This window comes from Haematobia irritans, chromosome 5, assembly GCF_050003625.1.
Source record: "Haematobia irritans isolate KBUSLIRL chromosome 5, ASM5000362v1, whole genome shotgun sequence".
NCBI lineage: Eukaryota > Metazoa > Arthropoda > Insecta > Diptera > Muscidae > Haematobia > Haematobia irritans.
The window spans coordinates 46,819,702-46,847,343 of NC_134401.1; the positions used below are offsets into that span (position 1 = coordinate 46,819,702).

Consider the following 27,642-nt stretch of genomic DNA (forward strand, 5'->3'; position numbering starts at 1 on the left):
CTAGCATTCTTTAATTAAATGTAGCATAGCATTGCAAACAATTTGGAAAGTTTTTTTTTTTTTGAGAAATTCCACAGGATCTGCATTTTGCGTGTCATGCAACACTATAGACACGAATTCCAGCCAACCACCACCTACATACGTATGTATGCATGACATACATATAAACAAGAAGGACTATGGATTAATGCATTCTATTACAGGAACATGTAGTTTGAATAAATTTATTTCTCCAACCCACAAAACAAGACAAAATCAAAATAAACAAAAATGTTAGAGGACTCTCTGTCTACTTTGTTTACTAACAAATGGAATGGAGGTATGGATGAATGGGGACTCCTATTATTCATTTGGCACACAATTCTAGAAGTTCTCTTCACACTCTCATAATTTGAACTCTTAGCAACCCATTGTTATGGTAGCAGTCTATTGTAATGGCTAAGTGCCATAGAAGTATGGCGTTATACAGAAGAAGCATGTACTCATTTGGTAAAAACACAAATAACTTTAGTTCGTTATTAACATTCCAGGAGAAAAGTTGTTATACCAATCGGAAGTCAATATATTTGTGTTTGGGCATTTGTAGAAAATTTTTAAACCGTACTATGGCTTACACCGCACGTCCGAATTATAAACGATCTTTGGAACATAATTTTGACTGTTGTATTGCTTCCCGTGAACCATATCGTTATCGCTCAAAATCGGCAAATCCACCAGTTAGTCATAAAACCCTTTATTCGGCACCGGTCTCAGCCGCTCAAACACGTTATGTACCTCCATTCTCTATACAGTCGCATCAGAGGAATACAATGGTAGTGGAAGCTCCCATGATTGACACATCTTCGGGTAGTGCTAGTGCTCGTGGAAAAACTGATCACAAAAGTAAGAAAATGTGCTAAATGATGATGGTCCGGCCCGAGGTCCCCAAATTAAAACAACTTTTATTGTAACACATCGAAATATTGCTCTAAGACCCCATAAAGTATATATATTCTGAGTCGATCTAGCCACGTCCATCCGTCCGTCTGTCTGTTGAAATCACCCCAACTTCCGACTTGAAACTTTGCACAAGTAGTTGCAAAGTTCTATCGACTTGAAACTTTGCACAAGTAGTTGTTATTGATGTAGGTAGGATGGTATTGCAAATGGGCCATATCGGACCACTTTTACGTATAACACCCATATAAACCGACCCCCAGATTTGGCGTGCGGAGCCTCTTGGAGGATCGAAATTCATCCGATCCGGTTGAAATTTGGTACGTGCTGTTAGTATATGGTCTCTAACAATCATGCAAAAATTGATCCATAGCGGTCAATAATTATATATCCCCCATATAAACCGATCTTCAGATTTGACCTCCGGAGCTTCTTGGAGGAGCAAACGTCATTCGATCCGGTTGAAATTTGGTACGAGATGTTTATATATGGCCTCTAACATCCACGCAAAAATTTGTCCAAATCGGTCTATAATTATATATAGCCGCCATATAAACCGATCTCTAGATTTGACCTCTGGAGCCTCTTGGAGGAGCAAATTTCATCCGATCCGGTTGAAATTCGGTCTCTAGCATCCACGCAAAAATTGGTACATCTCGGTCTATAATTATATAGCCTCCATATAAACCGATCCCTAGATTTGACCCCCGGAGCCTCTTTATGGAGCAAATTTCGTCCGATCCGGTCGAAATTTGGTACGAGGTGTTTATATATGCCCTCTAACAGCCACGCAAAAATTTGTCCAAATTGGTCTATAATTATATATAGCCGCCATATAAACCGATCCCTATATTTGACCCCGGAGTCTCTTTATTGAGCAAATTTCATCCGATCCGGTTGAAATTTGGTACGAGGTGTTTATATATGGCCTCTAACATCCACGCAAAAATTTGTCCAAATCGGTCTATAATTATATATAGCCGCTATATAAACCGATCCTTAGATTTGACCTCCGGAGCCTCTTGGAGGAGCCAATTTCATTCGATCCGGTTGAAATTTGGTACGAGGTGTTTATATATGGCCTCTAAAGGTTGAATTACACACCATGCGTTAATCCGTGCATTGATGGAAGGGTTGATTTTTTTCTGTTTGCGGCATACTATTCGAGTTTTTAATTTCAAAGATCGGACGCATGGTATGTAATTCTACCTTAACATCCATGCAAAAATTTGTCCAAATCGGTCTATAATTATATATAGCCGCCATATAAACCGATCCCTAGATTTGACCTCTGAAGCCCGGATGGGATGAAATTCGAAACGTGGTGTTTATATATGGTCTCTAACATCCACGCAAACATTGGTCCAACTCGGTCCATAATAATATATATCCCCCATATAAACCGATCCCTAGATTTGACCTCCGGAGCCTCTTGGAGGAGCAAAATTCATCCGATTAGGTTGAAATTTTGTACGTTATGTCAGTATATAGCCTCTAATATACATGCGAAAATTGGTCCATATCGGTCCATAATTATATATAGCCTCCATATAAACCGATCCCCAGATTTGAGCACCAGAGCCACCTGGAGAAGCAAATTTCGATCCGATTCTGTGCACTGGTAGAAAAAGTTTCGTTATATTAATGAAATGTGTCATTAAAATTGAGCCAATGAAACAAATTCATTGATATTACGAAATTTTTCGTTATTATAACGAATTTTTTGTTAGTCAACGAAACGTTTCGTACTATTAACGAACATTTTCATTGTCTTAATGATTCATGTTGGTTCTTATATACCAACTTCTTATGGAAATCACATACGAGAATTATTCTTCCCAAATTTAAATATAATATAACTACAATCAATCCCTTAATCTTGTTTTTTTATTTCGGTTCATTCCATTTTCCCGGAATATACGATAAGTTGATATGATCATACATCTACGTCGTAATTGTGAAAGTCTTTACATGCACTTATGCCGATGCATTTCCATTAGGCCCTCGGGACTTAATGGGTTCGAAATTTTTTAAATCCTACTTTATTCCAGATTTTGATAGAAATTTCCATGATAGTCGAGGGCCGTTTAATATTTATGTTATTAACAGTGGTTGGTTCAGCCATGAGTCCAAGAGTACTAACGTATTCTCACTAGATGTTGTCAAGTGGCCCTTCTATGGTTTAATGTAACCGCAAACGGTGTGTGCCTCGTAGGTGCTTTCAATCTATTGAACCCTTCTCAATTCTCGCCGTATCCTCTCAAATTGTTCTTGTAAGCATCCCAGCGATCCGGAGCTACAATGGACATTACTTTGTAACAAAGCTTCCTGAAGACCTAACTCCTTTTTTCAACCTAACTTGAGACGCCTAAGAAGTCAAATCGGATCATCCATTTATATAGGGTTATATCGAAACATGGACCGATATGCCCCTTTTGAATCTTTAATTTAAAAAGAAAAAATAGTGCTTTGAGTCCTTTCACTAGCTATTTTACAATATAACTTCCAATATTCCCTTATGCAGCTCTTCGTTTATCGGTAGCCAAAGTTAATATGGGCCCCCCTAGCAACAATCTCAATAAACCTCATCGCAGTTCATCATTTCGTATGTATTTTGACCGTGGTGATTTGCCTATTAAAATGGAATATTTATGCGGAGGCGATAAAATTGGATGGACGGTAAGTATAAAATTCTTGATATGATAGATCCTTAAAAATATCTTAGTAAATATCTAAGGAAACCAAAACGAAAATTGATTAGGCACAACAACATTACTCTGGTTTGAAGGCTCTATATAGCCCGAGTGTCTCCACAATAAGATGTACCTACCCTTCTTACCTCAATTTTCATCAACATTTGTTAGCACGTGCTATATCCAACTACAATAAGTGTCATTGCGAAATGTCCTTGAAATCGAAATGTCATTTATTTGTTGATTGAATTGTTTATATCAACAAAATGATATCAAGTGTTACCATTTTAACACTTTCGAGTTTTTGCCCAAAAGAGATCATGAAATATTAAAGATTTGCTATGATGGTACGAAAATAATATTTTAAATGTGATTGCAACATTAATTCTCGGCATTCGTCACCATTAGAGAATTTATGATTGATTTGTACGTTGGCGTAACATGCAAAGTTCTACACCCAAAGAAAAAAGTGTAAAACACAAAAATACTTGAACCTTATGTAGATTCAATACAATCATTACAGCTGTTTGAATTGCACAATGCAATTTTTTGAGATTTAATATAGTAATCGCAAAACACTAAAAAAGTAAATAAAATATTTGCAAAAGACCTCGAGCTTGAAACAGAAAGTATTTTTTTCTTAGGGTGTAGATAACAACTTCAACGCATATGGATAATCGGCTACACTAATAGATGCAGTTTGTTGATGCTCATACATTGTTCAGTAATACAGCTAAAACAAAAAAGCAATAATGGAACAAACCCTTTACAAATTTCCTTGAAAATACAATTAGGCAAATTCAGTACCAGGCTATGTATGTATGAATGACTTCTGCTATGTCAATTACCGGGCAAGGGAGAGACTTATAAAACACTATTGCATGTCTAATTTTTAGTATATAATTAATTTGTTGTTCTTCTATTGTGCTCTTTAGGTTGATATTGAAAAACTGGATTACAGTTTGTACTTGCCATTATTTTTTGATGGGCTCTGTGAAACAGAACATCCTTATAAAACATATGCCCGCCAAGGAGTGTCCGATCTATTATTAGCCGGAGGTGATAAAATCCATACTGTAATTCCGCAATTGATATTACCGTTAAAAAGTGAGTACACAATTCTTTTGTAAACGCAGTACATCGAAGTAATGGTGGACAGAAAGCTGGACTTCCGAGTCAAAGGCAACAGAGATTTTTAGAGCACTATGATAGCACAAAGAATCATGGCATTAATACACCCTCAAAAAAAATCGCTTCTTTAACATATGTTCCAAACATATTTTGCAGGAAGCACATATATTATTGCATACTACCGAAACATTAATATGTTTGTTTTATGTGAACATATTATATGTTTGGAAGCATTTTGAGCCAAAAATATTATATGCTTGGAAGAATTTTTCCCAAACAGGATTGTGCTCATTCCCTAACATACTCGTAATCTTCACTTCCACGAAATTTTTGGCACCTTTCTCTGTAATACAAATAATGTTGAAGAAATTATTCACTTTTATAAATTTTTTAAATTTTACCTTCCGCCTGCACGGAGAATCGAACCGAGGACCATACAGTTTGTAAGCCAACACACTATCCACTGGGCTACGTAGCTGTTATAGTCACCAGTAGATAATTATCGTTTTAAGTTACATTTATATAGCATAGTTTGCAGCGCCCACGAGCCCATGCAAACATAACATTATTTAACAGAAACATACATTTGTTTGCCACGTGGAGCAGTGGTTAGCATGTCTGCCTTGCATGCAAAGGGTCGTGGGTTCAATCCCTGCTCCGACCGAACATTTTTTTTTGTTTTTTTTTTTTTAATTTACACATTTACATTTATACTATATTAATTTTTTTAAATGAAACATCGAAATGTGCGTTATTAAAGATTTATAGTCAGTAACAGTGCTTGATATAAACGAAATTGAATGATTTTTGGATAAAATATTATTTTTTATTGCAAAAATAACAATCTTGTAATAAAAAACTGTTTTTGTACAAAACTTTAAAATTTGGAAGGAATTCAAAAACTAACAAAAGAAGAACGTGGAGTCGAGTATAAACATACATACATAATTTTATAATATAAACATAAACTTATTTAGGAGTGAACAGTTTTTTACTAGCATTTAACACCATCGCTCTAAAATTCCTTTTATTTTTCTTTAATAATTCATTTTAAAGAAAATAAACTTTTTAAATTGTTTTAGCTGTAAAAGTCGAACTTAATGCCCGCTTTTATATTTGATGGTGTCCGTCAACTCCTCGTGGACTACTTTTTAATAAAGAGAAACTAAACTTTGTTTTTTTTACATTTTACTGTGTAATTTTTCACTATTTCCTCCTTATTTCATTTTACCGTCCCAACTCTAAAAAGAGTATAGTGCCCTTTCGTTATTTTTATGAAGACCCCTGATTTCTTTTAACGAACCAAGAAAAAAATTGTGCCCATAATGCCAAAATGATAAACAAAACACATGTCCACACATACATAAAATGCTGCTCTCAAGGCGAAAACATAAGCTGTTTGTTTTTCAAATGTCTATTCTCTTGGTTCAGAATGTATATTCTCTTTATTCAAATTAAATAATATTTAGACTTAAACATATAAAATTTTTGGCCTTATCATAAAACAGTTTTCCGAAACAACATACAAGCGGTTTCACAGAAATTGTTCTCTTTTGACTCTTTTGCTGTGTTATATTGATATCTTTCGTCAACTCTCCCGGTTTCCATCTCTATTTCTCTCTATACTCTCTCTGTCGCTTTGAATAAAATATCACAACATATGTATGTTTAGTTGAAATTTGTAAATTTATATATGTTTGTATTCACACATATGATTTTTATGAAACATTCATGCCCCAAACATAATATATTCTAACATATTAACATAGATGTCCCAAACATTTAGTGTTAGTTTAGGAAAATTACATGTTCGCACTTAAACATATTGTGGTTTAAAATCGTGTCCGAAACACATTTTGTTTATATCGGAACATATGAAAAACATATTTTTCTAACAGTGTACCACATACACAGAGCAACAATTTTTTCAATCATATATAATTAACTAATTATTTCTGAACAAAGCTTTAAATTGTACCAATTAATATTTTAATTAAAAACGTAGAAATGTTCATACTTTATTTTTTAATTCGTTTAAATTTTTTGTAATATTTGTTCGGTGTATACTCGCCTTAATACCGATTAGTTTGATTCACCAGAAGTTTGGTACCACTAGTTATTGGCAGATTCTTCCTATAGAGATGAAAGCAATTGGCGAATATTATGTAAGGACTGCAATACTACAAATCTCATGTTCCATTTTCGCGAATGCTTAAGTTCGAAGAGAGGTGGTTTAGAAAGTCAGAATAGTTTTCATAGGAAGAGCCAACTAAGGTGGATGATCTTAATGGTTTCAACTAAGCTTTTGTACGTAATCAGTAATCAGGATACTACGGAGGAAGTGGTTCGATAGATTTTATTATAACCATCTGACGATCATTTTATTGTTTAGAGCAAATTAAATATAAAGTTCCTTAAACATTTTAAGATATTTTTTCTTTATTTCCCGAGATAACTCTGTCCCACATCTTCGGATATGTATGCGTCAATATAATTCCTATTATCGAGGGCGGTGGAACATGTTTTAAAGAAGAAACTTTCGGATTATTTAGAATATTTATCTTTGTCAGCGTTATTTAGTACTATAATAATATCGTTCTCTTCATTTATGTTTTTGTTTTTATTTATGCCTATGGGCAATAATCAAATGTGTGTTAACTAAAATTTACTGTTTTTACTATCCGAAACATTGCAGATGCCCTTAGTACTAAAAATCTTGAAGTTATGTGCACAACATTAAAGATAATCCAACAGTTGGTACTATCATCGGATTTAGTGGGTCCTGCTCTTGTTCCATTTTATCGACAGCTATTACCAATGTTTAATGCTTTCAAAGTAAAAAATTGTGAGTAACGTTTTGAACATATTAATGAAGAACAAATATTAATAAATCTTATTTTCAGTAAACTGTGGTGATGAAATTGATTATGCTCAAAAGAACAACATGAATTTAGGAGATTTAATCGACGAAACTTTACAAGTGTTGGAATTGCATGGTGGTGAAGATGCGTTTATTAATATTAAGTATATGGTACCAACATATGAATCGTGTTATTTAAATTAAATTTTATATTTAAAAAAAATTAAGCTATAAGTATTTAGTATAAATTAAATAATACAATGAATACAATTCGTTTTTGACTTTAAAGTGTTAGCCAACGGATTTTCAAAAACAGAGATCCTGTTGAAAGGTCTGTTGATTGCATGCAAAATGTCTTTGGCTTCGCCATTTAATCGTGCTGAATATGCATGAAATACTTTTGTTGCCGTAATAGGTACCAATTACGAAATACTAGTATAGTTGTACCGTAAGCCACTATTCAAAGGAAAAGGACAATGGAATGGTACAGAATGAGACGAGAATATCCCAAAGACGTCAAAGATCTTTTCTCTCACTTGTCAAACACAGTATTGAACTTTGTTCACATAGAAGCAGTGAATAGTCCGGTGTCTTTTTACAAGGTGTGGAAAAGTTGACTGCGCTTCGTTCGTCCTGGTGGTATTCAAATGCTTTAATATTACCCGAAAAATTCATCTGATTCAGTTGAAATTTGGTACGTGGTGTTAATATATGGCCTCAAACGCCCATGCAAAAATTGGTCGAAATCGGTCCATTCTTATATATAGCCCCCATATAAACCGATCCCCAGATTTGACCTCCGGAGCCCTTGGAAGAGCAAAATTCATCCGATTCGGTTGAAATTTGGTACGTGATGTTAGTATATGGTATCCAACAACCATGCAGGAATTGGTTCATATCAGTCCATAATTATATATAGCTCCCATATAAACCGATCCCCAGATTTGACCTCCGGTGCCTTATGAAGAAGCAAAATTCATCCGATCTGGTTGAAATTTGGTACGTGGTGGTAGTATATGATATTTAACAACCATGCCAAAAGTGGTCCATACACCCAGAGAAATGGTTGGTTGCAATTCGATAATTACAATGAGGAAATGATGTCAGTAACTTATTTTTTGTTAGAAGAACAATGTTTTGATTATTTTCCCCATTATACATTCAACACGACCATAAAAAAGTTCACAGGATCAAAACGAAATTCCCATAACCATTCAATTGGTTACAATAACCAATGCCGATAAATTTGGTTTTATGCTGCATAAAATTGTTGAGCTAACCACCAGCATAGTGAGACCTACATCATGGGAATCAACAAATGGTTGGTACAACCAAAAGTTGAGTATACTAATAGAATCTTAGTTCAATTATAGGACGGGCGTAAGGTAGTTGTTGCAACAAATAAATATTTATATCAACATCGACATGGTAAATGGTATGACGCTACAAAATTTGCAAAACGGGGAACAACATTTACTTGATAATAGTCCGCAATAAATTGAATAAAGTTTATCCCATAGAAAAGAAGTTGCCTTCAAGTAAGTATCGCACCGATTTATAAAAAAAAAATATTACAAAAGTTTCCATAAAAATTGCAGGCTTCATACACCAACACCAACAAACACAAATACTTTTTACGGCGAGCGAGCTTTTTTATTGTATTAAGAATACAGGAAGAGTTTAAGTCGATCTGTATTTATATCTAAAGGCTGAAGGAAGAAATTTCTGGCAAGTATATATTGAATTAGGTTCCGTAGTTTGACCACATAATTGCAACCTAATAACCATCTGTCATTGGTATACAAACATTACCTATAAAAAATTGTAAATTGTAATGTAAATTGATCTCACATATATGTAGATCAAAAGCCTTTGTTGTTAGCACCTTTTGTATTTATTTTCGTAGTTTATTATGATTGTAAATCTTGTAATAAATTAATAAAATCTCATTATAATCTGCCCTTTCATTTGATATTGGAATTTGGTTAGGATAATAGTAAAGAAAATCGAGGGCGGTTGCACCAACAAACAAAACAATTAATATGAAATTGCGACAACCAATGCAAAGTTGATCCAACATACTACCATATAGTTACAATTGCCAAATGTTAGTTGTGCTGACAGATATCATTGATAGTTGATGGAAACACCTGCTTTCGGTTGGCAATTAATTCGGTTGAGGCAACGAATTTGTTTTCTGGGTGTATGATAAATAGAGATATGTTATTTCATTCAATCTTTGAGGAAAAGGATGTTCTATGTCTATAACAAATTTTCGTTTATATGGTGTCAGAATGTACCCATCCAATCCAGCAAAGACGGATAAAATTGGTGTACAAACTGGCATGGATTGGAACAACTTATGTGAGAAAGCTGTTGTGTACAGTTCTTTCCAGTCGAGTCTCTAAATTGTAGGACCCGACCTTTATGTTGAAATAGTCTTTGAAATTTCTTAGAGTTCTATCATCAATGAAATTGTTGAAGACAAATTATTAAGAGCCTATTTCTGATATCCGGACGAAAGCAATTGCTAACGAACGGTAGTCACTCACTTTCCTCTAGATTTGGGTATATCTATCTTCGTTCACATGGCTTACGTTGCTGTCAATTGCTAATATTACCATATCTCAATTATTTAAATTACTTGAAAAAGGCCCATACATTTTAAAAATTATTTTCCATAAAATTCAATCTGGCACCGCCGTTTATTTTGCAAACTTTTCTAACTGCTTATATTTGGTTTAAAGTCCGGTACGCACCTCTAGTGAAAAATTTTATTCCCATAAGAAATGCATTGATATTTATGCACTGTTAGAAAAATATGTTTTTCATATGTTCCGATATAAACAAAATGTGTTTCGGACACGATTTTAAACCACAATATATTTAAGTGCGAACATGTAATTTTCCTAAACTAACACTAAATGTTTGGGACATCTATGTTAATATGTTAGAATATATTATGTTTGGGGCATGAATGTTTCATAAAAATCATATGTGTGAATACAAACATATATAAATTTACAAATTTCAACTAAACATACATATGTTGTGATATTTTATTCAAAGCGACAGAGAGAGTATAGAGAGAAATAGAGATGGAAACCGGGAGAGTTGACGAAAGATATCAATATAACACAGCAAAAGAGTCAAAAGAGAACAATTTCTGTGAAACCGCTTGTATGTTGTTTCGGAAAACTGTTTTATGATAAGGCCAAACATTTTATATGTTTAAGTCTAAATATTATTTAATTTGAATAAAGAGAATATACATTCTGAACCAAGAGAATAGACATTTGAAAAACAAACAGCTTATGTTTTCGCCTTGAGAGCAGCATTTTATGTATGTGTGGACATGTGTTTTGTTTATCATTTTGGCATTATGGGCACAATTTTTTTCTTGGTTCGTTAAAAGAAATCAGGGGTCTTCATAAAAATAACGAAAGGGCACTATACTCTTTTTAGAGTTGGGACGGTAAAATGAAATAAGGAGGAAATAGTGAAAAATTACACAGTAAAATGTAAAAAAAACAAAGTTTAGTTTCTCTTTATTAAAAAGTAGTCCACGAGGAGTTGACGGACACCATCAAATATAAAAGCGGGCATTAAGTTCGACTTTTACAGCTAAAACAATTTAAAAAGTTTATTTTCTTTAAAATGAATTATTAAAGAAAAATAAAAGGAATTTTAGAGCGATGGTGTTAAATGCTAGTAAAAAACTGTTCACTCCTAAATAAGTTTATGTTTATATTATAAAATTATGTATGTATGTTTATACTCGACTCCACGTTCTTCTTTTGTTAGTTTTTGAATTCCTTCCAAATTTTAAAGTTTTGTACAAAAACAGTTTTTTATTACAAGATTGTTATTTTTGCAATAAAAAATAATATTTTATCCAAAAATCATTCAATTTCGTTTATATCAAACACTGTTACTGACTATAAATCTTTAATAACGCACATTTCGATGTTTCATTTAAAAAAATTAATATAGTATAAATGTAAATGTGTAAATTAAAAAAAAAAAACAAAAAAAAAAATGTTCGGTCGGAGCAGGGATTGAACCCACGACCCTTTGCATGCAAGGCAGACATGCTAACCACTGCTCCACGTGGCAAACAAATGTATGTTTCTGTTAAATAATGTTATGTTTGCATGGGCTCGTGGGCGCTGCAAACTATGCTATATAAATGTAACTTAAAACGATAATTATCTACTGGTGACTATAACAGCTACGTAGCCCAGTGGATAGTGTGTTGGCTTACAAACTGTATGGTCCTCGGTTCGATTCTCCGTGCAGGCGAAAGGTAAAATTTAAAAAATTTATAAAAGTGAATAATTTCTTCAACATTATTTGTATTACAGAGAAAGATGCCAATAACTAAAAAATTTTGTGGAAGTGAAGATTACGAGTATGTTAGGGAATGAGCACAATCCTGTTTGGGAAAAATTCTTCCCAGCATATAATATTTTTGGCTCAAAATGCTTCCAAACATATAATATGTTCACATAAAACAAACATATTAATGTTTCGGTAGTATGCAATAATATATGTGCTTCCTGCAAAATATGTTTGGAACATATGTTAAAGGCCGGTATGCACCTCTAGCGAAAAATTTCATTCCCACACGGTTGAAAAAGACTGTTTTTCATATGTTTGGCTATAAACATTATATGTTTGGAACACAAATTTTTAAACACAATATTTTTGAGTGCAAGCATATAATGTTCATAAACTAGCATAACATGTTTGGGACATATATGTTAATATGTTAGAACATATTATGTTTGGGACATAAAATGTTTGTAAATATAATATGCTTGGATGCAAACATATATTAATTTAGAAATAGCCTATAAACATATATGTGTTTAGTAGCTTGGAGCGCTATTTAACAGGGAGCGATATTGAATTAAGTTGGTGGTTGTTGCTTGTTATTACAAAATTAACATTTTATTTTTCCTTGGGCAATTGATCAGCTACTTCTTTGATCCTTACAAACTGTGTGGTCCGCTGTTCGAATCCCCGGCCGGCAAAAGGTAAAATTAAAATAAAAAAATCATAAAATTGAATAATTTCTTCTACAATGTTTGTATTACAGAAAAAGTTGCTAAGAACTAAAAAATCTCGTGGAAGTGAGAAAGATGTGGGAGAATATACAATTAGGCAGAAACAAAATTTTAAGCATTCAGGTCGAAAACCTATGTTGTTAGCACCTATATTACCTGTTTATTTTCATAATTCATTATGATTGTAAATATATAAATAAATAAATAAAATTTTGAGCACAATATTGTTTGGGAGAATTTTTTTAAGCATATAATATTTTTGGGTGCAAAATGCTTCCAAACATATTATATGTCCACATAATAACATATTGTTTTTTGGAAGACAACATTATTGAATTTGGATGCAAAAATACAAAATGTTTGGAACTTAGACTACCCAAACATATATTGTTTAGACCAATATGCTTTCAAACATATTATATATTGGAAGAGATCAAACATATAAATGTTTGGGCAATACCCAAAAATGTATATGCTTGAAGCAAAATATGTTTGGGAGTATATGTTACAGAAGCGATTTTTTGTGACCGTGCATAAGAAATGCATTGCTATTTATGCTAACGAAATTTTCGGTAGCGTTCAATTTCGTAAGCTGGTACGCACCTCTAATGAAAATAACAGGGTTGTCAAAAGCATATTTTGGCAGCAAACATTTAATTTATTACAATCATTGTGTGCGTAAAAGTTTTAAAAGGTCTGTAAATAATAAACAATTTATTTGAAGAATATTTGGAACATATATTAACAATTTTTAAAAGCGATTAGCTGGTTTAAAATTTGTGTACACAGCCCTGTTTTTTTGTTGTAGACTTAAATAAATTTTTGCTACCGAAAATTTCGCAAGAGGTGCATACCGGCCTTAAGTCATTGTATGTGTAAAATGTTTAAGAGGTCTGTAAATAATCAACAATTTATTTGAGGATTATTTGGAACAACTATTGACAATTTTAAAGGTGATTGGCTTATTTAAAATTTCTGTGCATTATGATTCCCTGCACTCTATACACAACCCGTTTTTTTTTTTGTAGACTTAAATACATTTTTGCTACCGAAAATTTCGCAAGAGGCGCATACCGGCCTTAAGCTCAATAATTTCTTTAAGAAATTATCCTGTGTAGAGAGATATGTATTTGTATATTTATATTTCTACAATAGTTAGAGTTCGGTTCTCCTTTTAATGAGTGTTTCATTTGAAATGTAGGTGTTTGTTCTTTTTAGACTTTCCCTTAACGGCCTATATGGTGGTTATAAAGAAAAATAGATCGAAATAAACCACTTTTATCACATATTTACACTAAAAGCGTTAATAAATTTATCAATTATTAAGTTTTTCCTTAAGGTGGGTATTAAGTTCGAGTTTAGCCGCTAAAAACGTAATTTTTTCACTATTACTTTTCTTTAATAATCCATTTTAAGGAATACAAACTTTGTGAAAATTTGCTCTGGGCTATTTCCCATCAAGTTCTAATACAATTTGCAACAAATACGTATAATTTCATGCATTTTTCTTACTGATTTAGTTTTCACTTTAGCGATTTTAGCGGCTAAACTCGAACTTAATACTCACCTTTAAGGTGGGTATTAAGTTCGAGTTTATGGTGGGTATTAAGTTCGAGTTTAGCCGCTAAAATCGTCATTTTTCACGATTACTTTTCTTTAATAATCCATTTTAATGAATGCAAACTGTGTGCAAATTTGCTTTGGGCTATTCCCCATCAAGTTATAATGAAATATGCAACAAATATGCATGATTTTATGACATTTTTTACTCATTTAGTTTTCACTTTAGTGAAAATTAGCGGCTAAACTCGAACTTAAGACCCACCTTTAGCCGGTAAAATCGTAATTTTTCCATTATTACTTTTCTTTACTAATCCATTTTAAAGAATAAAATCTTTATAGAAAGTTACTTTGGGCTATTCCCCATCAAGTTATATTAAAATTTGCATCAAATACTTTTAATTTATATTTTTTTACTGCTTTATTTTTGATTTTAGCGGCTAAACTCGAACTGAGTACTCACCTTTATTTATGAATGTTTTTCCACGAAACGAAAGGTTTTCCCAAGGTGACTGCATTTGACATTTCTGTTCGACAAATCGAATGAATGGAGCTAGAGAAACCCAAATTTAGCGTTTAACGTTACGTTTTCGTTCGCATTGATTTTAGTCTCACTTGTCGTTTAGATAGAGCTTAGAGAAACCTAAATGAGCTGATTTTCGTTTTGTATGCGAACGAAGAGTAGAATTCGGATATCAGAAATAGGCTGTAATGCTTAGTACTAGTTTCTGCGAAAAACAAATATCTTCATCTATCTCCGTAAATAGGGTCTCAAACCCAGGGATGTTAACTTATTTATACGAAATAATATGCCTGCCTATTTTTTCGTGCGAAAAATCCAGGGTTGTATAAATATATGTTTGAAAATGCTCAAAACAAAGATTTTGCATTTATTCCGCGCTAACGTTTTCTATATGGAGTATACAAGTTTTTCGTGTGAAAACGTGATCTTAGTATTAGGCTTAAGACAAAATTCCGACGAGATAATCTATTTTGTTCCATTTCATCCTCATCGCAACCACAGACTCCTAAATGACACTACAACAATCGCCAACTGTGATGGGGGAAGCATATCAAAAAGTACAAAATGAAAGTGTTTTGCCATCACTATTGTTAGAAGAGCCATTTTATATTTTGAAACGCCAAGCGTAACTAGCTTATTACAATTTATTTAAATAAAAAAGAAAATGAAGTGCTGAAAACATTGTTACTATGCTTAATATTGTGAAAGGTATATTGGTGACCAACTTGTGAATTTCCCAATAGTGTAAAGTGATAGTTTTCAGATATTCTTCCAGACATGCTGCTTCAATCGGAAATAAAAACACTGGCTGATAGACGCTGCAACATGTAACTTGCTATTTGTAACTCAACATCATTCTTTTATTAATGCAAAAAGTTATGTTAAATGTGATGTGAAGGCGCTTTTCCAACGAGTTTTGGATGTCGTATACTACTGTTTTCGACGTTGTGGGGATCAGAGAATGAAGCCGAACCATTTTTGTCGGCGGTGGCTCTTTACCTCTGGCGCCGGCGGCTTGACGGCTAAGTCGATATAAATTTGTCCATTCGGCGGCGCACAATCATCCATTATAAAATCAATTTGAAGTTATTCGAATGGTAATGAGATTAGTTGTACAACCAATCTTACAATCAAATTTACATTTAGTTAAAATTTTCTGAGCTAAATATTTGCAAAAATGTTATAGCAGTTTGAAATTGATTGTGGATGGAAGGTTCAACATTTTGGCAAAAATACTACAATTATTATTATATTTTTCTGATTTAAATCGATGTTTGATTAATTGGCGTCTTAATTTGAGTCAAGATGAGTCGACATATTCGGCGGCGGCGGCGACTGGCAAAAAATGGTCGGCGGCGACTGAAATCAGCGGCGCGACTCGGCGGCTTCATTCTCTGGTGGGGATTCTCAAAAGCGCCATCAAATTCAAGAAATGTTGGCAGAGCGTTGCTTCTATTGCTTCTGGTCTGCACCATATACACTGGCGTACGATGCGGCAGTACGCATCAATTTAGTTAATATACGTTCAAAAATAATTTATTTGTCTGAATCACCCTGTCTGTTATTCTCGGGTATTTTCTTTCTTACGCCATTCTAAATAAACCATCCTTTGTCACGTTCCGGATTTTCTCATGGTAACTTCAAATAAGAAAAGGAGTTCCAACAGCTGAAGTATTGAAAATCTAGAAGGTAAGATAACTACATATTTTGAGCGCAAAGAGTGGGCGACTGGTTGCATTAAATTCGGGAAAGTTTGTGGGTAATTTCTTACATTTATAAACATTTATGCATTTGCCATTTGATCAATACTATTTCCATTTCAAGAATTATTACGTATTTCTTTATTTACTTCGGCTTCGAGCTTCGTTTACTTTCTACAAGGTGCCTTTGTTTCATTCATTTTATTGAAAATTTCACGTAAATATCGGAATGTTATACCTAGGTTATGTAAGTTAATGGGGAAACCGTGGCCGTTTTTTTGGGCCATTGTGACTTCTTCAGTTTCAAACTATACAGTACTCGGAACTTATCAATGAAATTAAGCAGAATATTCAATATCTAATTAACAACATTGGTTAAATAATGAAAATTCCCCAAATTTCATAGATTTCACTGAAATGGAATTACCGATTAAATACACCTCCCACTCCAAAAATAGTATGATGACAGATACAAATATTTCTATCTTTTATTACAGATTAGTTTACCAAACTAGTGTGTAATCCCAGGATTTGATTGGTACCATTTGCTAACCCAGGTGATATCAAGAAAGTGACAGATATCATGAATACCTTCCTTAAAGTTATGTGAGTCAAATAAATCTAGTTTTCAAGTTGATAATAATAATACTATTAATCGAAATCAATATACAGGTGGCCACGTATCTTGGTATCGCGCCAGATGTCTGTCTATCCAAAACACTATGTGGATCCAATTTTCAGCAAAGAAGCACAAAATATTTGCAAAGAACAAGATGAATACAACAAGCTATTGCATGTCCCTACAAAGGCTACCAAAAATGATGAATCGTCTTCAGTGTTTTATAATCCATTCGTACAGAAAATTATCAACTACATGACATACGGAGGAAATAAGAAATTGGCCAGGGAACTTTTCGATCAAAGCATGGAATGCATTAAAAGAACTCAAATCGAACGTATTCATTTGGGCAAATCAGAAGGAACCACGGCCGATCCATATGCACTACTAATACAAGCCATTGAAAACAGTCGACCACTTTTACAATTAACTGCCATAAAAAGAGGCGGTGTAACGTATCAAGTCCCAGTGCCAGTAACAGAAAAACGATCCTATTTTTTGGCCATGAAATGGCTTCTTGAAGCAGCCAGGGAAAAGGAGAGAAAAGTACATTTCCCCGAAAAATTCGCTTGGGAAATTATTGATGCAGCCCATGGCCAAGGAAGAGTAATAAAGAAGAAAAACGATTTACACCGACAAGCAGAGAGTAACAGAGCATATGCTCACTATCGTTGGAGTTAAATGTTTTACGTTTTTAAATAAATTATTGGTTAAACGAAGGAACAAAACATCTTTAAATATTCAATAGGGGGGCAATTCTGCATTTATTTATTTTTATTCCAATTATAGATTTTCTTTACTTGGATTGAAGATGTACGTTTACATATCGCAAAATGAAAAAAGCTTATGGTTAGAATTGAATAATGGTCTAAAACGAAGGAATGAAAAACCATTCCCTGAAGTTTAATTGGTATGTAAGAAACTTTTGTCAAAATTTTATTTGTATAGAAAATTTTGTCAAAGTTTTATTTCTAAAGAATATATATAAATTTTGTCAAAATTTTATTTCTATAGAAAATTTTCTCAAAATTTTATTTCTATAGAAAATTTTCTCAAAATTTTATTTCTATAGAAAATTTTGTCAATATTTTATTTCTATAGAAAATTTTGTCAATATTTTATTTCTATAGAAAATTTTGTCAAAATATTTTATCTATAGAAAATTTTCTTAAAATTTAATTTCTATAGAAAATTTTCGTAAAATTATATTTCTATGGAAAATTTTTTCAAAATTTTATTTCTATAGAAAATTTTCTCAAAATTATATTTCTATAGAAAATTTGTCAAAAATTTTATTTCTATAGCTTTTTTATTATCTTCCCTGAATTTTTTTTTTAATTAATTTTTTTCATTATTCATTTTATTTATATTATTTATTATATTAAATTAAATTTTGTTTTAATTAGTTAATTATTATTATTTTTTTAATTCATCGACTCGCATACTGTAATTACAAGATTATTAATATCTTGTTGTATGTGAAACTCTAAAGTCAAAATAAATAAAATATAATATTTTGTCAAAATTGTATTTCTATAGAATATTTTGACAAAATTTTATTCCTATAGAAAATTTTCTCAACATTTGTTTTCTATAGAAGATTTTGTCAAAATTTTATAACTATAGACGATTTTGTCAAAATTTTACAAACATTTTTTTCCTCTGTTGGTTAAGCTACACTTGTAGTTTAGTCAATGCATGGTTTTAAGCTGAAATCAAAAAACAACAACAATGCTTAAAGAACAAAACCAATAATAACAAAACAAAACGAATAAAAAAAGAGGAAACACGCTCAAAATAAACCCAGCCAACTGCACTCAAATTGATGATTTGACAGTGACATAGGAAAAGAGATATGTTTGTAAGAATTTATTTCCGCATAAGCCGGCTATCATGCAAAACCTTTTTTCGGAAGGTTCAAGTGTGGTTCATTGCTGGGTTTAATAAACTGCCTGAATTTATTCTGATAATTGGTTGATAGTTTTGCTGCAAGTAGAGGATGCTGATGAGGAATGTGATAATTCCGAAACGTGCGTCCATCCAACCATCTTGCAGTCTATAGGGCTTTGCCCAATTTGACAAACATTATTTTCCTCTGTTAGTTAAGCTACAAATGTAGTTTAGTCAATGTATGGTTTTAAGTTGAAATCAAAAAACAACAACAAATTTTATTGCCATAGAAAATGTTGTCAAAATTTTATTACTATAGAAAATTTTGCCAAAATTATGATTTCTATAGAAAATTTTGTCAACCTTTTATTTCTATAGAAAATTTTGTCAAAATTTTGATTTATATAGAAAATTTTGTCAAAATTTTATTTATATAGAATATTTGTCAAAATTTTATTTCTATAGAAAATTTTGTCAAAATTTTATTTCTATAGAAAATTTTGTCAAAATTTTATTTCTATAGAAAATTTTGTCAAAATTTTATTTCTATAGAAAATTTTGTCAAAATTTTATTTCTATAGAAAATTTTCTCAAAATTTTATTTCTATAGAAAATTTTGTCAAAATTTTATTTCTATAGAAAATTTTGTCAAAATTTTATTTCTATAGAAAATTTTCTCAAAATTTTATTTCTATAGAAAATTTTGTCAAAATTTTATTTCTATAGAAAATTTTGTCAAAATTTTATTTCTATAGAAAATTTTGTCAAAATTTTATTTCTATAGAAAATTTTGTCAAAATTTTATTTCTATAGAAAATTTTCTCAAAATTTTATTTCTATAGAAAATTTTCTCAAAATTTTATTTCTATAGAAAATTTTGTGAAAATTTTATTTCTATAGAAAATTGTGTCAAAATTTTATTTCTATAGAAAATTTTGTCAAAATTTTAGTTCTGTAGAAAATTTCTTCAAAATGTTATTTCTACAAAAAATGTTATGAAGCATTTCATAGTTGGAGAGGTATATTTTGCAAAATCTTCAAAAACATCAAGAATTCTACCATCTACCAAATATTTAAATAAACTAATAATAATAATAATAATAATAATAATAATAATAATAATTTTATTTCTATAGAAAATTTTGTCAACATTTTTTTCAATAGAAAATTATGTCAAAATTTTATTTCTATAGAAAATTTTGTAAACATTTTATTTCTATAGAAAATTTTGTCAAATTTTATTTCTATAGAAATTTTGTCAAAATTTTATTTCTATAGAAAATTTTGTCAAAATTTTATTACTACAGAAAAATTTGCCAAAATTATGATTTATGTAGAAAATCTTGTCAAAATTTTATTACTATAGAAAATTTTGTCAAAATTTTATTTCTATAGAAAATGTCAAAATTTTATTTCTATAGAAATTTTTGTCAAAATTTTATTTCTATAGAAAATTTTTTCAAAATTTTACTTCTATAGATAATCTTGTCAAAATTTTATTTCTATAGAAAATTTTGTCAAAATTTTATTTCTATAGAAAATTTTGTCAAAATTTTATTTCTATAGAAAATTTTGTCAAAATTTTATTCTATAGAAAATTTTGCCAAAATTTTATTTCTATAGAAAATTTTGTCAAAATTTTGTTTCTATAGAAAATTTTGTCAAAATTTTATTTCTATAGAAATTTTTGTCAAAATTTTATTTCTATAGAAAATTTTCTCAAAATTTTATTTCTACAGAAAATTTTGTCAAAATTTTATTTCTATAGAAAATTTTCTCAAAATTTTATTTCTATAGAAAATTTTCTCAAAATTTTATTTCTACAGAAAATTTTGTCAAAATTTTATTTCTATAGAAAATTTTCTCAAAATTTTTTTCAATTGAAAATTATGTCAAAATTTTATTTCTATAGAAAGTTTTGTCAAAATTTTATTTCTATAGAAAATTTTGTCAAAATTTTATTTCTATAGAAAATTTTGTCAAAATTTTATTTCTATAGAAAATTTTGTCAAAATTTTATTTCTATAGTGTTAACTTCAAGTCCGGCCCTGTGCAGCCTGATTGCATTAGCAAAGAATAGATTTTGTCTGCGTATCTTTGTTATTGTTTTGTATATCAACATATTTTTCTACCTGCATGCATTTCTAAAAATATTTGCAAGTTCATACATACATACACCTATGCACATACATATTGCAACTGTCTAGCCGTCGTCTGCGGTGCATTGGTTGGGGCATCCCTTTGTATGCATGTCAGAATGTGTATGCTTAGACATTTGTACATACAAACCCTTTATTTTTTGTACATAAATTCTGTTATTTTAAGATTTTTTGAAACAAATATATTTTTGGTTTCTTCATTCGATACACAGAAGCAAGTGAATAAAGTCAAGTTCAAGTCGGAACTTTAGTTTGAAATAAAAACTTTAAACCTTCGCTTTTTTATTGTCGAGCAAATAGCCTGTAAAAAATATTACAGGCTTAAACATTGGTGACCCCGACGTGATTAAGTTTAGTAATCACACAGTATTATCAAATTGGATAATTTCGTAATAAAAATAAATTCGTATTAAAGCTGATAAATCAAAGTGAAAAATTATAATATGCCGGGTGAAGATCAAATCACTAATACCATTGATGGAGAAGTACGAGAAAACATAATGCCATTTCGGACAAAAATACTAGCTATGGAGAAGCAATTGGAATCGTTGATGAGGAGCCTAACGAATGAGCAATTGGCTGAATATGATAGTGCTGATTTATCTGTCCGTCTGGAATATGTGGAACAGATCAACGCCGCATTCGAGGAAGCCCAATCCGTCTTAGAAGAATTGCTCTCTGTAGAGCAGGAATATGATGTACGAATGCGGTTTACTTCTCTATACCTAGATGTCAAAGCAAAATTAACCCGAAGGCAAAATTCGATTCAGCGTACTCAACCAAACCACAGGTGTTCAACAATGCGTCAGTTTTCAGTTGATGGTGTTCGTTTTGCAGAAAATTCATCTTCTATGAGAAAGACAAGACTGCCTGAAATTCAATTGCCCAAATTTAATGGTGCATATGCAAATTGGCCCAATTTTTTCTCGTTATTTTCCACGGTTGTCGACAGCAATATGGATCTGAGTGACCTAGAGAAGTTTCATCATCTCCGTTCGAGCCTAACAGGGGTAGCTCTAGATACCATTGCATCACTGGAACTAAATGAGAGGAATTATTCTGAAGCGGTAAAATTATTGAAAAATAGATTCGATAATAAACTGTTACATTTTCAGAGTCATATAAATGCAATATTTTCATTGAAAGCTGTGGAGGACAGCTCTGCTGGAGGATTACGTCACCTTAGCGATAAATTGAATTCACATTTGCGCGCTATGATGACCATTACCTCAAAAGAACAAATAGCTGATGGCCTTTTAATCTATCTAGCAACCATTAAGATGGATAGATCGACGCAGATCAAATGGGAGGAGGGCTTGCCTGTTAATGAGCTGCCGAGTTGGGATTCCATGTCGTCATTTTTGGAGCAGAGATGTCGCATGCTGGAAAATTTGGAAAATTCCTGCGTAAATTTGGATTCTATTCGCCAGCATACCAAAAAACAGACTTCCAAGAATCGCCATGTCCATGTAGCTGCCGGCTCACCATCGCCTTTGTGTGCTTTTTGTGACTCAATGGAACATTTTATTGTTAATTGCTCACTATTTGGAAATCTTTCGCCCCCTCTTCGTTTTAAAGAAGCAAAGAGGCTCAAATTATGCCTCAACTGTCTTCATAAGGGACATCTACTGCGGAAGTGTACTGCGCAGTGTTGTCGAATATGCTCAGTTAAGCATAACACTTTGCTACATATTGATCCGCCTTGCTCTGCCTCTTCATCTGCTCAATCGGTGGAGCCGTCAGCCACGTCGCCTGAACAGCCAGACAGAACCCAAGCCGTATTAGCTTCTTCGAGCGATGCCATGTCATCTTCGAGTGGTAGTGTGTTGTTAGCGACAGCAATAATCCTTGTCAAAAATAAAAATGGAAACTTCGTCCCATGTCGTGCAATTTTGGATTCTGCATCCCAAATAAATTTAGTTGCAAATCGTCTTGTTAAGCGCCTTGGTATGAATTGTAAACGAATTGCAGCTACAATTTCTGGTATAGGTGATGGAAGTTTGGAAGTTGACAAATCGGTTGACATGAGGATAAAATCTCGAATTGGAGATTTTACCACAATATTGTCCGCAATGGTGGTGCCCACAATCACAGATTATCAACCTAGCATAAACTTGAATGCCCTGGACTGGAATATGCCTAAAAACATTAATCTTGCTGATCCCGCGTTTGACAAGGCGGGAGCCATCGATATGCTGATAGGCGCTGAATTGTTTTTCGATTTAATGTCTGTGGGACAAATAAAGTTAGCTGCTAACTTACCAATTTTACAGAAGACTCTATTTGGATGGGTAGTTGCTGGAGGTAGTTTTCGCCCTCGGCAAACTTGTACCCTTGCCCTTTCATATAACGATGCCGAAGAAGAAGAGAAGCTTTCGACAATTGTAAAGGCATTTTGGGAAGTCGAAAGTGATTTCTTAAACAATGTGGCCATCAGTGAGGAAGGCGCATATTGTGAAAAACATTTTGTCAACAATTTCATGCGCCTGACTACAGGGGAGTACTCAGTTCGATTGCCTAAAATTGAAGGCGATAATGTTTCATCATTAGGAGGTTCTTACCAACAAGCCTTACAGCGGTTAAATTCATTGGAAAAGAAATTTAGGCGTTATCCAGAAATAAAGGCAAAATACACTGCTTTTATGCGTGAGTATGCTGATTTAAATCATATGTCGTTAATTTCGCCACAAGATTCCCAGGTCAAATATTTTTTACCACATCATTGCGTACATAAGCTGGACAGTACCTCTACAAAATTAAGGGTGGTTTTTGATGGGTCAGCTAAAACAACAACTGGAAAGTCATTAAATGATATTTTATACGCTGGACCCACTATTCAAGCAAAGCTGTTTAATACCCTGGTCAGATACAGATTTTTTAAGGTGGCACTGAGTGGAGATATTTGCAAGATGTATAGGTGCGTGCGTGTGACCCATCCCGACGATTATCTCCAATGCATACTTTGGCGAGAAAACGAGGTTGATGACGTCAAAATTTACAAGTTGAATACCGTCACTTATGGTACGAAACCAGCAGCATTTTTGGCCATCCGTGCAATGCACCAACTATCATTTGATGACGAAAAAATATTTCCCCTTGGCTCCAAAATTGTTCGTCGTGATTTTTATGTAGATGACATGATTTCTGGTGGTAATTCTGTTGAAGAGGTGTCTGAAATACGGCAGCAAGTGACCTCACTTCTAAAAGGAGGAGGATTCCTAATACGCAAGTGGAAGTCTAATGAGCCTGCTGTTCTGGAAGGTGTTCCATCTGCAGACTGTGAACAATTTTTGAAATTTCACGATGGCACTGATGTCACAAAAACTCTTGGGCTCGTTTGGGATCCGAAAGGTGACGATTTTATTTTCGTTTTCAACCCTATTGATGATTGGAAAGTGGTGACAAAGCGCTCCATATTATCGTCCATAGCTCGGCTTTATGACCCCTTGGGTTTGATTGGACCAGTTATCACAAAGGCAAAGGTTTTCATGCAAACCTTATGGAAATTGAACTTAGATTGGGATGAAAGTTTGCCACAATCATTACACTCATCATGGATGGAATATATAAAAAATTTTACTTCACTTCAACGGTTTACATTTCCTCGTTACATTTCGATGACGTCTGCATCAATCCAAATCCATGGATTTTGTGATGCTAGTTTAGTTGCTTATGGTGCATGCGTTTATGTTCGAACTGAGTTAAATGGCATTGTGAAATCATCATTATTGTGTTCCAAATCGAGAGTTTCGCCTTTAAAAACTTTGACTGTACCAAAGCTTGAGCTTTCAGCCGCTTGCCTTTTGGCCGATCTTGTGGACAATGTTGTCAAAACAGTATCTCCTCAATGCGACGTGTTTTGTTGGTCAGATTCGATGGTCGTATTGTCATGGATTCGAGAGTTACCCTCAAACTTTAATGTTTTCGTATCAAATAGGGTTTCTCAGATTCAATCGCAAGAAACGCCAATGTCATGGCGCTACGTTCCAACCAAACTTAATCCGGCAGACATTTTATCGCGAGGTGCAACGCCAGAGGAGCTACTCAATTCACCACTTTGGAGTGATGGTCCAAATTTCCTTTCAAATGAAATTAGTACTTGGCCTGGCAATAAGGAATTCTTGGTGGATTTGCCTGAACGTAAAAGAAATGTTTTCCTGGCTACTGCTCACACAGATTTGTCGATACAGTGTAAGTATCACAATTCATTTTCGAAAATGCAACGTATATTTGCTTATGTATCTAAATTTATCTACCCTAAATTGAGAGGTTCTTCGTTGGAACTAACTCCGAGTGACTTAAAAGCTGGCACTAAAATTTTAATTCGAAACATTCAAATGATTTGCTTTCCCGATGACATCAAGGCATTAAAGGCGAATAAGGCGATTTCTTCATCCAGCAAGTTATCATCATTGATGCCCATAATAGATGATTTTGGATTGGTTCGAGTTGGCGGGCGCCTTGAACACTCAAATCTGGACTTCGACGCGCGCCATCCCCTGATATTGCCTAAAAATCATCCCATTACAACTGCCGTGGTGATGCATTTCCACAACAAATTACTTCATGCAGGAGCCCAATGTCTACTAGCAGCTGTTCGACAGCAGTTTTGGCCCATTGGTGGACGAAAATTAGTAAGCTCCATTATATCCAAATGCGTTCGTTGCTTTAGAATGAAGCCAAGGCTCATGAAGCATGTAATGGGTGACCTTCCCACTGATCGAGTGAGGCCTAATAAAGCATTCCACACAACTGGTGTAGATTTTTGTGGTCCCTTCTATTACAAATCGGAAGTGAAAAGCCGTCCACCAGTAAAAAGCTACGTTTGCATTTTTACCTGTTTTGCGACAAAGGCAACTCATTTAGAGTTAGTTCAAGACTTATCGACGCCTTCATTTTTGTGCGCACTTCGACGATTTACTTCTCTCAGAGGCAAGCCAGCCACGATATGGTCGGATAATGCAACAAATTTCGTTGGTGCCAAAAACGAATTAAATGATTTGAAGCAAATGTTTTTGAGACAATCTCATCTAAATGCGGTTCACGATCAATGTCTCAATGATGGCATAGAATGGAAGTTCATTCCTCCCAGATCTCCACATTTCGGTGGGCTCTGGGAGGCTGCTGTTAAATCAGCAAAATTTCATTTTTACAGAGCTGTTGGACTTAACACTAACCTTCGATGAGCTAAGGACTGTGGTATGCCAAATATCGGCAATTTTAAATTCCCGTCCGCTGTGCCCAATATCGGAAGATCCAGACGATTTGGATGTATTGACACCTGGGCACTTTTTAGTTGGTGGCCCTTTGATTTCCATCCCAGAACCGAACATGGCCTGGATTGACTTCGGTCGTCTTAATAGCTGGCAAAAGGTTTCAGAGATGCAACAAAATTTCTGGCGAAAATGGAGTACATCATACCTTTCACTTTTACAAGAACGCTCAAAGTGGCAAACCAAGGGCGAAGAAATTTCACCAGGATGTATGGTTCTTGTTAAGGATGACAATTTACCCCCATTAAAATGGCAAATAGGACGTATAACCGAAATCATAAAGGGAAAGGATGATGTCGTTCGAGTTGTAAATGTGCGAACTAGCTGTGGAATCTTTAAAAGAGCTGTCAACAACTTGGCCTTGCTTCCTATTGATTCTGTTGAAGCCAACAGCCTTCAACGGGGGGAGGATGTTAACTTCAAGTCCGGCCCTGTGCAGCCTGATTGCATTAGCAAAGAATAGATTTTGTCTGCGTATCTTTGTTATTGTTTTGTATATCAACATATTTTTCTACCTGAATGCATTTCTAAAAATATTTGCAAGTTCATACATACATACACCTATGCACATACATATTGCAACTGTCTAGCCGTCGTCTGCGGTGCATTGGTTGGGGCATCCCTTTGTATGCATGTCAGAATGTGTATGCTTAGACATTTGTACATACAAACCCTTTATTTTTTGTACATAAATTCTGTTATTTTAAGATTTTTTGAAACAAATATATTTTTGGTTTCTTCATTCGATACACAGAAGCAAGTGAATAAAGTCAAGTTCAAGTCGGAACTTTAGTTTGAAATAAAAACTTTAAACCTTCGCTTTTTTATTGTCGAGCAAATAGCCTGTAAAAAATATTACAGGCTTAAACATATAGAAAATTTTGTCAAAATTTTATTTCTATAGAAAATTTTGTCAAAATTTTATTTCTATAGAAAATTTTGTCAAAATTTTATTTCTAAAAAAATTTTTGTCAAAATTTTATTTCAATAGAAATTTTTGACAAATTTCTATACAAAATGTTGCCAAAATTTTATAACTATAGAAAATTTTATCAAAATTTTATTTCTATGGAAAATGTTGTCAAAATTTTGATTTCAATAGAAAACTTGGTCAACATTTTATTTCTGTAGAAAATGTAGTCAAAATTTTATTTCTATAGAAAATTTTTGTCAAAATTTTATTTCTATAAAAAAAAAACTAAGAGGAAGAGGAATATTTTGCAAAATCT

At 33.0% G+C, this 27,642-nt stretch overlaps 3 protein-coding genes across 5 annotated transcripts; all 3 read left to right on the forward strand.

Annotated features, from left to right (window-relative positions):
* The first annotated feature begins 528 nt into the window (after positions 1–528).
* LOC142239084 (parkin coregulated gene protein homolog) lies at positions 529–7,890 on the forward strand. Its single transcript, XM_075310847.1, has 5 exons — positions 529–882; positions 3,461–3,615; positions 4,565–4,736; positions 7,456–7,605; positions 7,664–7,890. The coding sequence occupies exons 1-5, from the start codon at positions 606–608 to the stop codon at positions 7,822–7,824; spliced, it is 915 nt and encodes a 304-aa protein (XP_075166962.1). The 5' UTR covers positions 529–605; the 3' UTR covers positions 7,825–7,890.
* Positions 7,891–16,314: 8,424 nt separating this feature from the next.
* On the forward strand, positions 16,315–17,819 carry mRpS7 (mitochondrial ribosomal protein S7). 3 transcript variants are annotated; one of them, XM_075311939.1, is made up of 3 exons: positions 16,315–16,461; positions 16,970–17,078; positions 17,145–17,819. In XM_075311939.1, exons 2-3 carry the CDS (start codon positions 17,056–17,058, stop codon positions 17,770–17,772), a joined length of 651 nt encoding a protein of 216 aa, XP_075168054.1. In that variant the 5' UTR covers positions 16,315–16,461; positions 16,970–17,055; the 3' UTR covers positions 17,773–17,819. The 3 variants fall into 3 exon arrangements, with proteins under 3 accessions (XP_075168054.1, XP_075168055.1, XP_075168056.1); XM_075311940.1 differs by having other exon boundaries at positions 16,393–16,531; XM_075311941.1 differs by lacking the exon at positions 16,315–16,461 and adding an exon at positions 16,693–16,719.
* A 3,764-nt stretch (positions 17,820–21,583) lies between these two features.
* Positions 21,584–26,876, forward strand: LOC142239672 (uncharacterized). The gene is made up of 2 exons (XM_075311458.1): positions 21,584–26,246; positions 26,296–26,876. The coding sequence occupies exons 1-2, from the start codon at positions 21,584–21,586 to the stop codon at positions 26,874–26,876; spliced, it is 5,244 nt and encodes a 1,747-aa protein (XP_075167573.1).
* Positions 26,877–27,642: the final 766 nt, after the last annotated feature.